We start from the raw sequence: 15,608 nt of genomic DNA, 5'->3' as shown, positions 1-15,608 counted from the left end.
GAAAAGTGTTACGTCTGTTTGTCTGGGTTGTATCTATGCGGTGAATTTTTTATAGCACAATGCATAAACAAAACACTCCTCGCCAGTGTGAACGAAGCTGAACAAGTCTCGCGCTGCCCGCCCGCCCAGGGATGCCACATATACAGATTTTTCTGTAATCATGCAGATTTTCTCGCAGCTTTTCATACAGAATTCTGTATACCAATATTACAGATTTTTGGAAATTATACAGAATATACAGATTTTTCAGAAACTTACAGAATTTCAAACAGATTTTCCACGAAATATTACAGATTTCATACAGATTTTTGGCAAAAAATGGTGATACAGATTAAAAAGATTTTTGAAAGGCAAAATACAGATTTAAATGTGGCAACACTGCGCCCGCCGTGCTGAAGCGCTGTCAAGCAACAAACCAGAAAAAAGAGCACAACCACAACCAAAAATCCCGTCGTCCGTGCGTGAGCGAAAGCCATCGGAATAGTGACAAAATTAAAAACCGTAAATTTTCGGGTAAAACTCCTTGCGCTGTTTTGAACCGTATCTCACCGGGAAGAGCGTTTGTTCCGGCATCTGGGGAACCTGGAATATTAGCCCAAAGGTAGGAAATTGTGGTATTTTTATCGAATGGAAAATGTTATGCCACAGCGCTTGGTTTTGCCGAAGTGTCAAATCGGCTCCGTCTTTTTGTTGTTCTGCTTCTTTCTAACCTCCCCGATGGCGTTTCCGATATCAATGGAGGGAAATACGCCACAAGAATGCTATTTTCCTGTAAAAATAAAATTTATGTTTTTGGTACTCCAGTTTAAGCGGTTATAATAGATTTCGCAGTATACTAAATCGATGTCCATAGGAGGCCAATGTCCATCTCCAAAATCTAGCCCTATCTAAAATTGCAAACCTCTTGTATTTACGTTTTACAACTTTGCTATTTTTGATATTGTTAATAATTTAGATATCTTTCCTTGGCATGATTTTTCAACCATCGAAGCGTTTGAAAACTCGTTCCTTACCGGCAAATCATCTATGTTTTGTCGTAAGGTGTTGCGATTGCGAGTCCAAAATCTGGTACCCTTCAATATGCATTACAGTGGTTCCCAAACCGAGCGGTTTAGTGGTCGATTTTCATTATTAGGCTCTTTTATTTTTGCGTTCTTATTTAATTAACTAATTTATAAAAAATCGTCACCTACCTATTCTAATCCTTTTGTCATTCCTTGGCCCGAGTATTATGCCAGGCTTTCATTTAAACAAAATTGGCTGCTCAGTTCAGTTATTGAGCGGCGTTCGCTTACTGAACTGTCGAATAAGTCACACCGTTTTGAATGGTTTGTAAGAAGGAGTCCGGATAATAAACGCAATTCATCCCAAGAGATCGTTTTTATTGAACTTATGGTGGGTTGCGTACTCGCTTCTTGACAGTGAACTGTTCACTAGTCCTGTCTTCCAACCTGGTCCTTAGTAAGGTGACCCACCCACGATTGAGTCTAAGGGAGCGCTCAAATTGCTTGAAGTTTGTCTAGTCTAGTCTAGTCTACACATACACAGCAATTCATTGAAAGAATCCTGGAAAATGATGAAATCGACTACTTCCATCATTTTTCTTGTCATTATTAATGATTGCAGTACATCGAAGATGCATTACAAGCATTAAAGCGGCCAAAGGCCTACTGTGCAGCGTTTTCAATTAAATAATAAAAACAATGAGTGGGGACGTCTCGTACCAACCGCTCAGTTTATGAAAGCGAAAAATATGGTGAGAATCGGTGAGGGTGACGAAGCTAAGAAGGTTAATGTCACCCCTTGGTCCTTGATCCTTCCTGGGATGGAGCACAGGTATTTATGCGCCTTTGCTCGCTCTCTGAAAATAAACTAAAACGTTATGGTCCCCTAACCCCTCATTTTTTTTTTAATATAAATTAACATAATATTATCAGGTATCAGTAGGTCGGCTCTAAAGGCACGTTCTCCTTAACATAATATTAACATATAAAATGTAAAATAACATATACATTAAAAAGGATAGATCTCACCGAATGAAATTGTCCAAAACATTGTGCCAACAATACTCAAAGATGGTATGGGCATTCCCCTCGCTTGATTTTGAAGCATTTCACCAGCATGTGTTTTTTGTCTCCTTGAAACTTTTTCAAATTGTATCCACATTTATTCAATGCATAACGCACACTAATCACAGTAAGCCGGACGTTTTCAACTGCTCAATGCTCTTCATTACGCAACAACGAACTGTTGGCATGGTGACACTAGTTGCATCCCGGCAAAGAATGCCGGTTCAATTTTCACCATTTTTCTAATCTATTCATGTCGCAATTGTCTTCCTGCACTAAAATTCAACACACACCTGCCACTCCTGTGGCCAGGGATGGGAACACTCACTTGCAGAGAGTTACACTCACTTGATGTTTTCTCAGCTCAGAAGCGTGCAATCAAGAAATGATGTATGGACGACTTTTGCCTTGTGGTTTTATCTAAAAGTTTGCCGAACAAAGTAGGTGTCACACATGCATATCAAAGTCGTGACAGAGCTGTGAAAGCGACTCTCCACGAGGTGAGTGTAATTTACATTCACCTCGTGGAGAGTTGCCTTCGCAGCTCCTTCACGAATTCGGTATGCGTGTGCGACCCCTACTCTATTTGGCAAACTTTTAGACAAAACCACAAGGCAAAAGTCGTCCATACATCATTTTTTGATAGCTCGCTTCTGAGCTGAGAAAACATCAAGTGAGTGTAACTCTCTGCAAGTGAGTGTTCCCATCCTTGCCTGTGGCTTCAAAACGCATTTCCACGTTATGCTCTGTTCGAAGTATTCCACGGTTGTAGGATATTACGGCGATCGCGATAATTGACGACACTTTCCAAACACGCATTGCTATCTCTAGAAATGGCACACTTCAAGCAAAGGGATTGCCGGCTTATTACCTAATCTTTCACGTAAGAAACTAAATTCCGGGTGGCATACTCCCGCCGAAGCATGAATCTCACGGCGGCAGAGCATCTACTCGAAACATACGGAAGTAAGTTTTTCAGCCGAACCGAACACCAGAAAAAGCGCGACGTCCTACAAAATCCCTACAAACGAAATGCTCCATTGGAACTTCACTGATCTTCCTTTTCCTTGCCATTTCATCGGCCGAAACAAATACGGAGCCGAAGAAAAACGTGACAGGTGATTCAAAAAACACAACCGTCCGCGTGCACAGACTACTGTGATCTCTGCTCAAGTTGTTTGAAGTTTGTATGGGAAAACTTGGCCAAATGTATGCAGAAATTTTAAGTTTTCGATTTTTGCCGCTAGGTGGCGCTGTAAGCATTTAATAATTAAACCCTTTGGCATTATTATAGATGACTACATACTAAACAACTTTGTCGGAGACCGCAAAGTGATCCGACCTCTGTGTAAGAAGTTATACCCTAGGTAAAGGCTTGTTACGCTACGCTAGAAACTGGTTAAAGAAAAAAACTAAAAAAAACTGCATCTGAGATCAGTCCTCAGCAGGATCAAATATCTAAAAAATATTGCTCTTAAATGATTAATGATGTCTCCTTGCAAGTTTTGTAAGCTTTTGTTTTTATATTTTTAATGTTTTTTTTTTCTCTCAACGCCTTAGGATTAGGTTTAAGTTTGTAATTTAGATATTTGCAATCAATGAACTCAAAAATATGTAATTTCAATTATACTGATGTAGATGAATTCAACTTAAATTCAAATTTAGCCTCACAATCGAACCAGGACAGTTGTATAACAAAACTGCAACAAAATATGCAAGGAATGAATGATTTTACAAAGTTTGATGACTTTTCTCTTTTTTTTAATGAACCGCAATCTAGTATTGATATGATTGTATTTGCTGAAACATGGATAAATAATGAAAATGAAAAATATAACATTCCTGGATTTAAAAAGATCAACTCTAGTAGGGTTGGCAGGCGTGGTGGTGGGCTAATGATATTTTTTTTCAAATAGAAATTATTGAAAAAGATAACTCTCAATTATATTTTTAGTTTATTCGTATAAGCATAAAATTGTCACAAGTTGAGCGTTTACATAATTTGTGCCGTATACCGTCCACCAGTAGCAGATATGAATGAATTTCGGAATTTCCTCGAATCTGTTATGGAAAATTCTGCTAGATCGCCCACTATCATACTTGGCGATATAAACATTGCTATAAATAAATCCAACACAGTTGTCACTGATTACAAAAACCTTTTAGCTTCATCTTCTTTTAAAGTAAAAATTAAAAAAAAATAAAGTTTTTTTGGTTCCAGTACCGAAACTTCTTGCATGGAATCTGTTGATGAGATCCTGGGTGCCTTTGATTCAAAAAACATTGTAGGTGGTTTATTTATAGATCTCCGGAAAGCTTTTGACACACTCGATCATAACATTCTGACATCTAAACTAGAGCTTTTAGGAATCCGTGGAATTGCTGGAGATCTTACACACAGTTACTTGAGTAGTAGGTTTCAATTTGTTGAAATTTGTAGTCAGCGCAGTACATTATACCCTGATGTCGTTGGTGTGCCTCAGGGAAGTAGTTTAGGCCCGTTGCTGTTTTTGTTATATATAAATGATATGGGAAATCATCCTTTAAAAGGCAAATTGAGATTATTTGCCGATGATGCAACTTCCTTTTATGTCGGAAAAAATGTTGCAAATATTAGTGGCCCAATGCAGTCGGATTTCAATATCCTCAATGATTATTTCACTCAGAATGTTCTCTCAATGAATATAACTACATAAAACCAAGTCAATTGTGTTTAAATCTCAAAACAGTCGTACACCGACAAATCTACAACTTAGTTTAGGTAACACACAAGTAGAATAAGTAACGGAATACAAATATCTTGGCTTGATTCTGGATGAAACGTTATCGTGGCGTATGTATATAGGTAGTTTAATTAAAAAGTTGTCACAACTCTGCGGTGTGCTGCGTAAACTCTCTTCATTCCGTCTAAAATATTATTGAAGATATATTCTTCACACTTCTACTCTAGAATACAATACTTGATAAGCATATGGAGATCTGCTCCAAAAACAGTTTTACAAAAACTACAAATTTTATAAAACAAAAGTTTGCGGAACGTTTACAAGCTATTATTTAGTTTTTCAAAATCTCAATTGTACATGGAGAAAGCAAAAAATATGTTTCCTTTGCTAGGCCTGCACGAGTACCTATAGGAAAATAATTTACATTCACAAAATAACCAAAGTCACAGGAACGCACTCTAATCAAATAATTTCAAGACCTGATCACCAGGCCTGATACTAGGCGGTCTAGCAACTATCAAATACATAGAATTAATACCGAATATGGAAGTAAACGAATAACGTTTGCAGGAATAGTACTAAACAATCTGCCGGATGATATAAAAAACATGACTAATTTAAGTTTGTTCACCAGAAAACTAAAAGCACACTTAAGTGACAATTTATTGCAGTACGTACAGTAAAAATAGTTATACAAAAATGCAATGCATATGCTTTTCACAATCAGTGTTTGCCACATATTGAAGAAATCATTAGCCTACCCTTCAAAGAACGAAATGTTCATTGGGTTAGCTAGTAGGATAAAATATCTTTGTATGATTTTGTAGAAAAGACAAGTAGGTTTTGTGCCTCAAAGAGAAGTAGCGTCAAGTTAGTTACACTCCTTCGGGGTTTTCCCTGCTTCAACTAATAAAGAAATACTAAATTCAAAAAAAAAAATACTTTACGAAAAAAACTGCCTCAATTCCATAAGTTCCCTAGGCACATCTGTGAACTGAAGCAAATAGATATAAGATTACTTTAGTTCTAATTTTGCTCCAAAAGCATTCAAGTTTAACTGAAGCATTCTCTATCAATGTTTTTGATTCGTAACTTGCAGGCATTATAAAACCAGAAGCAGTCATGAGTAAGAAAGCGCCTGCTAAGAACGAGGGACCAGTCGAGCAAGAAGGAGAATTCTCCGTTGAAAAAATTCTTGATAGGCGAGTGGTCAACGGAAAGGTAATTGTGTTTTTTTTTTAATGAAACATGCGAATAATTTTCATAAAATTTGTGTTCCGTTTAGGTTGAGTACTATTTAAAATGGAAGGGATATTCCTCCAGTGATAACACATGGGAACCAGAGGAGAATTTAGACTGTCCAGATCTGATCCAAGCCTACGAGGAAACGAGAAAGAAGAAAGAAAAGGAAGGTAAATAGTGGTCATGAGATAGGTATTTTATTATTTAATGCACCTTACTTATTCGTTTGTTTTATCGAACTTTTCTAGCCAAAGAGGAAGGATCAAGCAAAAAAGGTCGCAAATCTACAACAGACGATAAAGCACCCGCTGCCAAGAGAAAGTCCACCGGTGGAGAAGATAAGAAAATTGGCTTCGATCGGGGCCTGGAACCAGAGGAAATTCTGGGTAAAGAAGTTAAACTTACGTGAAGTATAAAACATTTGTTTATTCGGTTTCCCTCATCTGTAGGCGCCACTGATCATAACGGACAACTTATGTTTTTGATGAAATGGAAGGATGCAGCCAACGCGGATCTCGTACCGGCAAAGCAAGCCAACGTCAAGTGTCCGCAGGTTGTAATCAAGTTCTATGAATCGCGCCTGACCTGGCAGACGTCCGAGAAAAAGAACGATGCAAAAGACGACTACGCCTAAATACAAGTATCAAATATTAAATAGATACTGCTTAATGGTAAGAATATCGATAATGTGAATCTACTTTAAGTATCCCGTCGTTTCCCTGCCCACTTACAAAACAGACAGATTCGAGCGAATTTCAAATTTTTTTCTCTCGGTACCTTAGTAACAAAACATCTGATTTTACACAAACTGTTTTTTTTTTTCATTTTTTTTTTTCAAATATAATGTAGCACAGCATTCTTACCTCGAAAATTATGAATTTTGTTGTTTTAGATTATCTGAGTCATTTAAGTTTGTTATTTTTTTCATACAAAGCTACAAAATGTGCAGTTTCTTTTAAAGCAAGAATATCTATAACTTTCGCTTTTATTACCAGGTAAATAAGCTCGTATCAGTGTGGGATAATGCGTTTTACTTTAAAATTGAACGAATAAAACAAAATGTGTAAAGCGACAAAGGCAGACGCGATTGTATTCGTCTATGTGGAGAAAGCAAACCTGGATTATGTGTAAGAAAGTGAACATTTAACTACTAATATTCAATAAAATCCTAAATATATAATTTTGGGTATTGTAGCTCTCACATTTCTTTCCGAACATCTCCATTTTATGATTTTTTGTAGAGAGTAAAGCCAGGTTGTTTTTGCGACGTGTTAGCGGTTTTATTTATTTTTTTCTAATATGGCTTGACAAAAATATAGATTTTGGTTAACCCTAACCCCTGTCACAAAAATAAAAGAAAATTAATTATTACTAAATATTAAGGGTGAACTTTTCGTCATTAACATCATCGTCATCATCAAACATTTGAAAGCAGTTATATCGTTCCGAACAAAAGTTCTTGCTATGAAAATATATTCACTGTACTCCACATGAGGAATATAATACAGTGAATATATTTTCATGATCCTTGTTTTGTTTTGCAGCGAGAAAGCTGCTTTTTATTTTCCGAAAAATGATGACGAATGCTTGAGCCTTAACACTTCTCGATACACAGAACCTTACAAATGCACAAATTAGGAACAGTACAAATTGACGCAGCACAACACATAAGCTAGTATGACACTATTTGACCAATGGACTTATCCACCGATGAACCGAATTCATCGCGGTCCGAGAATTTTGACACTAGAGCGGGGCCGTTCCAATCAGAATTGGACGATTCTGATTGGAACAGACCCCGCTCTAGTGTCAAAATTCTCGGACCGCGATGAATTTGGTTCATCGGTGGATAAGTCCATGCCAAATATTTGACCACTTTTGACAGTTAAATTTTGACCAAGGTGTACTTGGCAAACAAAAATATTTGTCACTCTCGAAAAACGAATAGGGACAAACAGAGCCAAACAACCTGCCAAAATTTATCTGTCAAAAGTGGTCAAATATTTGGCATCTGGGCAAAGAGTGTAATAGCACCCAACACATATTTATCCACTTATCCACGAGCGGTAATGGCGGCGGCGGGCATATCCAACCGGTTCGGATTTTGACGTTTCTTGGGGGAAAGTCAAACAGTTGCATTCTCCTCCTCACCCCTTCATCCACCGTTCAGTGACGCCAACTGATTGCGATCCCCAAGAAACGTCAAAATTCGAATCGGTTATTTGTGCCCGCCGCCGCCATTACCGCTCGCGGATAAGTGGATACCCGTAACACCCCCCGTGGCTTACCCTGATAAAAAAGGTCATAGAGATACAACAGAATCTATTGTTACAACACGCTGAAATGAATGGTATTTACTATTGATTCAATTGTTTAAAACGATAGAGTAACAATACACCCTATGGTTTTCCACCATAGCATATATTGTAAATGTCATTTTTACAATCCACTTATCCGCGAGTGGTAATGGCGGCGGCGGGCATGTCCAACCGGTTCGAATTTTGACGTTTCTTGGGTGAAAGTCAAAACAGTTTCATTCTCCTCACCCCTTCACCCACCATTTGTTGGCGCCAACCGATTGCGATCCCCACGAAACGTCAGAATTCGAATCGGTTTTTTGTGCCCGCCGCCGCCATTACCGCTCGCGTATAAGTGGATAGAAAATGGGGGTTGTTATGTATCTTTACCATAAAAAAATCCTAAAATTCTGGAGCAAATTCAAGTCAACTACCATTCAATGTATGGTGTTTTTATAAGTGAAATCTCTAGCACCATTGATTTTATTGTGCACGTATTGTAGTTCCAATACAGCAGTTTTAGCAGGAAAATACGTACACAATATAATTTATTGTTGAACAGACAAATTTATCATTATTCAATGGTCGTTTATGGTGATTTTACAAAACAAAACAAAAACTGCGTTTGTTGATTACACGCTCGTTTTAATTTGCTCGAATATGAGTATAAGGCAGTTAGATGTTGGCTACGATATATTTCATTCATGCCAGGGGCCTGCCGAACACATTTTTGAGCGTAGCCGTTTTTGCGTGTACCAAGGATATATTGAATGAAGACAACTATCAGTATGAAACTCTGTTTGATCTCGCACTGTCGCCGGAAAAGTGTCCTTTTTGTAGAGGATCTTTTGTTTTGGTAAACAAAATTAACTTGACACTTCTAGTACCGCTGCTGACGCTGTAAGGGCGTGGCAAACTAGATGTTAGTCACACGAACAGTCGCGACATTGAGCTTCTGCACTCAGAAATAAAAGTATACTAGGAATTACTATTATTTATGCATTTTGTATCCGCATCTCTCTCACGCTCTTTCTGTTTTCATACTATCTGCCGTTTAGCCTGGGTTTAAGAGAAGTGTTTCGTCAACCCAGGCGAAGCACCAGATAGCATGAAAACAGTAAGAGAGTGAGAGAGATGCGGATACAAAATGCATAAATAATAGTAATTCCGTGTATACTTTTATTTCTGAGTGTGTGGCTAGTTATTCTACTGTCGCCGGCGTCGTCGTTGGCTGCTTCTACACTCAGAAATAAAAGTATACACGGAATTACTATTTTGTATCCGCATCTCTCTCACTCTCTTTTTATTGTCGTCGCGGTTGAAACCCGAAGTTTCCGCACACCCGACAATCGAATTTTCTCAAAATCCATACGTGAAACCTAACGTCGGACGTAGTGCGCTGGACAGCGGACCTGGCCCTCTATCCAGCGCACTGTGCCCGACGTAGGTCCGACACACGGTTTAGGAGAAAAATCGATTTTCGCGTGTCAAAATTTCCGATTTTCAACTGCACGAACAATATTTTCACCTAAACCTAACGTCGGACGTAGTGCGCTGGACAACGGACCTGGTCATCTATCCAGACACACGGTTTATTTTCGCGTGTCAAAAATTTTGATGTTTCGGTTGCATTTCGCGTTTCAAAAATTTCGATTTTCAACTGCATTTTCTCCAAATCCGTGCGTCGGACATAGCTTCGAAAGTGGTGCGCTGTCTGTATAGCGGACCAGATTTACTGTATAGCGCACCACTTCCGAAGATAGGTCCGACGCAGGGATTTGGAGAAAAACCCAACTTCGCTAGTCAAAAACTCCGATTTTCAACTAAATTGAGAGTATTAGCTAAAGACTCGGCAAAATATTGACCGCGCAGAAGACACCTGTTGGATTTGATCCAACGGGGGGAAAATTTCCGAAATTATGATCCTTCGGTACGGGAATGAAAACACTTAATCCGTTGTGTTTGGGAAGGATATAATTTTCCTAAGGAAAATATTTAAATTATAATTGTTACAGACTATCATTATAATTATGTTTGCTTGTCTCGCAAACTGGCTTTGAGAACCCCTGTACAGCAGGTTGTTCTTTGTGCAATATATGGTTAGTTCACATTGGTTTACATAGTTTTACTTACGTTTATGTTCCTTTGTGGCTTCGTGTCTATAGCATATGTGGTCGTAGTCCTAATAATTTGAGTTCAAGTTGTACATATAATCTTTCGAAGAAAATGTATTTTAGCTTACCGGACTTGGAAATAAGCAATTTACTATGTTCTAGGCTCAGAGGAACAGGAACGTAGCGGAGTTTAGGTTACCTAGTATGCATAGATAAATTTAAGTCCAAATTGCATGATTTTATGTATCTAAGCTTACCAATTCGGCGTGTAAATAGTAGACACTTATTCAATTAATTAGTTCACTAGTTTTAAGTTCAATTTTAGGATATTTGCACTAGTTTAAGGATATTTTAAAGTAGAATTAACACAATATTGTTGCTCATACTATCAAGGCATATTCTTCTCTTCTGTTTCTGTCGACTCACCCATGTGACAGGCCGAATACCTGTCACTCCCTACCATCCGTACAATCACTGCCGCAATCTTGTTCGCAAGGTTGCGAACAATGTAGAGACTACGGTGGTAGACTTGCGCGCTGGCCTAATGGGGTAGGCCAACAACACCGAAACGATTACCTACAATTGCGCATATAACCGCGTGATTTTGCACAACCGCACAATTTTTCTTGCCATGCATAATAATGAGCCATTTTACGAGACGTTTCGGATCAGCTGATCGATCATTGAAAGAAAATTTGACAGGAGGTCGCGTCCACGCTCGGGAGTGTGAATATCGTTGTGTTGTTTCTTATAAAATAGGCTATTGAGTTGTCCAAAAAAAAATCTCACGAAATCTACTGCAAGCCTATCCATATACGTGAGAACAAAAGATGTTTACAAAGTTCTTACAGATAGATTAACACGGGAAATATGAACACAAACCACTACCACACAGGAATTTGGATTGGTCAATACCCCACTTCAAGAAGCTTCATGGCCACTGTGCACAAAAAAATATATGGATTCTACTTTATCGAGATACGTGTTCTTGACAAGACCACATTCCCATTCGAGTACACCATCATCTCACCGATTTGACGTCTTTCGAACGGGCGAAAATGGAATGCCGACGTCGCAGTCAGAAAGCGCCCCTTTCTGTTCAGAGACGTCAATCGATTTTCCTATGGTTGATTCGGTGTGAACCATTTCTGTGAATTTCATTGGGAAATACTTGTAAGTTGTAAGCGAAATAATCTGAAGTAGTGAAATCCGTGTACATTTTACATTAATTTAGTGGAGTTCATTGGATTTAAGTGCATTTTGTGGATTTAGAAGCGTTTTCCTGCCGGGGGAAAACTGCGTGGCAGCAGCTGTCACTTCTCGCAACGATTAGGGGAGAGACAGAACTCGGGCGAAATGAGACCTAACCTCAACCCGAATTTGTTGTTCAATTTGTTGTGTTCACTGTAGTAGCAGATAGTGCAATCCTGATGAAGACGTTTTGTACCGATATTAATCATCTTTTTATTTGTGTTTTACTTTCAGGCAAGCCGTACACGGAAAACTATTGAAAAATGTCTCGTTTCTTCGCCGGTGGTGGTTCGGATTCCGATTCCGAAAGCTCGTCTGATAGTGAGGTCGTAGCACGGCCAGCAGCCCCTCAATTCACTGTAAGTTTTATTGAAACCAACATTGAATTTTATTCTCTACGTTCTCTCATCGGACGGCTAAGACCGCTCACGGTCCATCTCGCCTGGCCAACACTGAAATTTAGTGAGTGCTAATTTTTAATTTTATTTCCAGTTCAGCGATGAGGAAGAGGACGTCAAGCGCGTCGTCCGCTCGACGAAGGAGAAACGTTATGAAGATTTGTCCAACATTATCAAGAACATCCGCAACTACAAGAAGATCAAGGATATGTCCAGCATGCTGACCAGCTTCGAGGAATTGACCCGGGCTCATACTAAGGCACTTCCGGTGATCACCAAGGTGGAGAATGGGGTTACTCCCCGTTTCATTATCCGCGCCCTGGCCGAGCTGGAGGACTTCATCAACATGGTCTGGGAAGATAAGGAGGGACGGAAAAATCTGTCAAAGAACAATTCTAAGTCGTTAGGAACGCTCCGTCAGAAATTCCGAAAGTACATCAAGGAGTTTGATAGCGATTTGAAGAAGTTCCGGGAGTCTCCGGATGCAGCAGATGATGACGAAGAAGAGGAGGAGAAGAAGGAAGAATCCGAGTCCGAAGATGAACAGCATGTGGCGCCAACTGCGGCCAAGGCCGTTTCCTTCAAGAAGGATGTGCAGAAGGTGAAGGTGGACAAGGATGACGATGAATCGGATGATTCTATTGATTGGGACATGGACTCGGATTCAGATGAAAGCTCGTCGGATGAGGAAACTCAGTACACCAGCATCCGTGAACGGTTCTTGAAGAAGGCTGATAAGGAAGACGGAGACGATGCCGAAAATAAGAAGGAAAAGAAGAAGTTACAGAAGGATTCCAAGGATAGGCTGAAGAAGAAGCGCGCTGACGACGATGACGAAGGATGGGAGGTGGTCAACGGAAATCGTTCGACCAGTGCTGAGCAGCCCAAGATGTTCGCTAAGGATGCTGAGATCGATGTCAACGTTGTGATTAACAAGCTGAACGAAGTGATGGCCGCTCGTGGCAAGAAGAGAACCGATCGCAAGCTTCAGATCGAGTTCCTGAGGGAGCTGCGCACAATTGCTGACACCCACAATCTTGGAGATGCGGTGGCCGCTAAGATTAGGTTCAACATTGTCTCGGCTATTTTCGATTACAACCCTAAGGTCTCGGAGCCGATGAAGTTGGAACATTGGTCGAAGCTGTTGGAGGAAATTCAAGCACTGATCAAGCTCCTCTTGGCCAATGAAGATATCATTCTGTCCGAAACAATTTTGGATGAAAACGAAGAGTACGAAACGGCACCCTACAAGATCCGTGGTTGCATTCTGACTGCCGTAGAACGTCTGGATGATGAATTCACCAAACTGCTGAAGGAATGTGATCCTCACAGCAACGATTATGTTGATCGCCTGAAGGATGAAGTCACTGTGAGCAGTGTGATTGAGCAGGTTGTGAAGTACATCGAACGTCTCGGAAACGACACGGAAACCTGCAGAGTTTATCTGCGCAAGATCGATCACTTGTACTACAAGTTTGACCCGAACGTGCTGAAGAAGAAAAAGAAGGAACTTCCGGCCAACACTTTGACATCCGTTGATGAAATGGATCGCCTGTGTCGCTTTGTTTACGCAAAAGATCAAACGGATCGACTGCGAACCCGTGCCATCCTCTCGCACATCTTCCATCACGCCTTGCACGACAACTGGTTCCAAGCACGTGATCTTGTACTGATGTCCCACTTGCAGGAAACCATCCACCATTCGGATCCTCCCACCCAAATTCTGTACAATCGTACCATGGCTAATTTGGGTCTTTGCGCCTTCCGCCACGGCAACGTCAAGGACGCCCATCAGTGTTTGGTGGACCTCATGATGACCGGCAAGCCGAAAGAACTGCTCGCCCAGGGTCTGGTTCCTCAGCGTCAGAACGAACGCTCGCTGGAACAGGAGAAAGTGGAAAAGCAGCGCCAGATGCCGTTCCATATGCACATCAACTTGGAACTGCTGGAGTGTGTCTACCTGGTGTCGGCAATGTTGCTTGAGATTCCTTACATGGCTGCCCACGAGTTCGATGCCCGTCGTCGGATGATCAGCAAAACGTTCTACCAACAGCTAAGATCATCGGAAAGGCAGTCTTTGGTTGGTGAGTATTACATTTAAGGGAGCTTCTCTACTGTTAATGGTAATTGTTAATTAACAAAACTTTCCAACGCAATTCACAGGTCCCCCTGAATCCATGCGTGAGCACGTAGTTGCGGCCGCCAAAGCAATGCGCCACGGAAACTGGAACGCATGTTCCAACTTCATCGTCAACAAGAAGATGAACGTCAAGGTGTGGGATCTGTTCTACGAAGCCGACCGCGTCCGCGAAATGTTGACCAAGTTCATCAAGGAGGAATCGCTGCGCACCTACCTGTTCACCTATTCCAATGTGTACGCCTCGATCAGTGTGCCTTATTTGGCGGAAATGTTCGAGCTTCCCAAGAGCAAGGTCCACTCTTTGATCAGCAAGATGATCATCAATGAGGAGCTGATGGCGTCGTTGGACGACCCGACTGAAACCGTCGTTCTGCATCGTTCGGAACCCTCGCGTCTCCAGGCCCTGTCCATGCAGCTTTCCGACAAGGTCACCAATTTGGTCGACTCCAACGAGCGCATCTTCGAAATGAAGCAAGGTAACTTCTTCCAACGCGGTGGCAACCAGGGCTACAACCGTGACCGCCAGAACTACCGCAACCAGGGCCAGGGCCAGAACTGGAGCGGCAACCGGCGCAACCGTGATGATAACCGTGAGAACCGTGGCAACCGTAACCAGAATCGCGATCGCGATCATCGTAAACAACACCGAGTGGAATTCGAAGAGAAGGCTGAGTAATCGGCTAAAGATCGATCCGGTTCCTAATCCCAACTGTAGGACAAAGGAGACGCGGAAAGGTGTATTAGGCAGACGCAACAAGATCGTACATTTAAAGAAGAAACATTTGCGTAAGTGTATCAGTCTTATTAATTTGGCTAAAGTATAAATATTATCCAACACAATAGAATGAATGCAGAAATAAATTGGTGCTGGTTTCCCGATCTGGAAGCTGGTTCTCGGTTGAGTGGGTTTGCCTCCAGATCGGGAGGATCTGCATATATGAAAGGGGAATCGATTGGTTTAGTTTATTTTGGATGACGAACTTTATTGTTAGTTACACTACCCGCCATAAATATGGAATCGCATATTGCAACACTCATACTGAATATTGCAGCACCCTAAAATGTGTCCTTGAGGCACAAATAACTTATGACCCCCCTAATTCTCTTTGAAAATGCAACTCGTACCCACAACCTAATTGGTTCTAGGTTAACTTCTTTTTTTTTTTGGTGATGCAATACTTTTTGGGTGCTGCAATAGTCTATTTTACGAAACGACAACAGTGTTGATATTGATATTAACACTCACGGGCTTGGGCGCAACCTCCTGTCAAATTTTCATTCATGAAATGAGCGATCAGCTGATCCGAAACGTCTCGTAAAATGGCTCATACTGAGTATTGCAGTGTATATTGCGTTGAACAACTTACTGCCGGT

General features: G+C 40.7%; 2 protein-coding genes across 2 annotated transcripts; both read left to right on the top strand.

The window, feature by feature from the left end:
- Positions 1–435: 435 nt before the first annotated feature.
- On the top strand, positions 436–7,214 carry LOC134291462 (chromobox protein homolog 1-like). The gene is made up of 5 exons (XM_062859225.1): positions 436–601; positions 5,892–6,013; positions 6,078–6,204; positions 6,283–6,420; positions 6,484–7,214. Exons 2-5 carry the CDS (start codon positions 5,915–5,917, stop codon positions 6,666–6,668), a joined length of 549 nt encoding a protein of 182 aa, XP_062715209.1. The 5' UTR covers positions 436–601; positions 5,892–5,914; the 3' UTR covers positions 6,669–7,214.
- A 4,263-nt stretch (positions 7,215–11,477) lies between these two features.
- On the top strand, positions 11,478–15,183 carry LOC134291439 (eukaryotic translation initiation factor 3 subunit C). The gene is made up of 4 exons (XM_062859174.1): positions 11,478–11,618; positions 11,931–12,055; positions 12,189–14,178; positions 14,258–15,183. The coding sequence occupies exons 2-4, from the start codon at positions 11,960–11,962 to the stop codon at positions 14,908–14,910; spliced, it is 2,739 nt and encodes a 912-aa protein (XP_062715158.1). The 5' UTR covers positions 11,478–11,618; positions 11,931–11,959; the 3' UTR covers positions 14,911–15,183.
- The last annotated feature ends 425 nt before the right edge of the window (positions 15,184–15,608 follow it).

This window comes from Aedes albopictus, chromosome 3 (assembly GCF_035046485.1).
Source record: "Aedes albopictus strain Foshan chromosome 3, AalbF5, whole genome shotgun sequence".
NCBI classification, from domain to species: Eukaryota; Metazoa; Arthropoda; class Insecta; order Diptera; family Culicidae; genus Aedes; species Aedes albopictus.
This window is presented reverse-complemented; position numbering and strand designations above follow the sequence as displayed.

Coding starts and splice junctions, on each gene's coding strand:
- LOC134291462 (XM_062859225.1), top strand. CDS start 5,915: ATGAGTAAGAAAGCGCCTGCTAAGAACGAGGGACCAGTCGAGCAAGAA. Junction 6,014..6,077: donor GGCGAGTGGTCAACGGAAAG/GTAATTGTGTTT, acceptor TGTTCCGTTTAG/GTTGAGTACTATTTAAAATG. Junction 6,205..6,282: donor AAAGAAGAAAGAAAAGGAAG/GTAAATAGTGGT, acceptor GAACTTTTCTAG/CCAAAGAGGAAGGATCAAGC.
- LOC134291439 (XM_062859174.1), top strand. CDS start 11,960: ATGTCTCGTTTCTTCGCCGGTGGTGGTTCGGATTCCGATTCCGAAAGC. Junction 12,056..12,188: donor CAGCAGCCCCTCAATTCACT/GTAAGTTTTATT, acceptor TTTTATTTCCAG/TTCAGCGATGAGGAAGAGGA. Junction 14,179..14,257: donor GGAAAGGCAGTCTTTGGTTG/GTGAGTATTACA, acceptor CGCAATTCACAG/GTCCCCCTGAATCCATGCGT.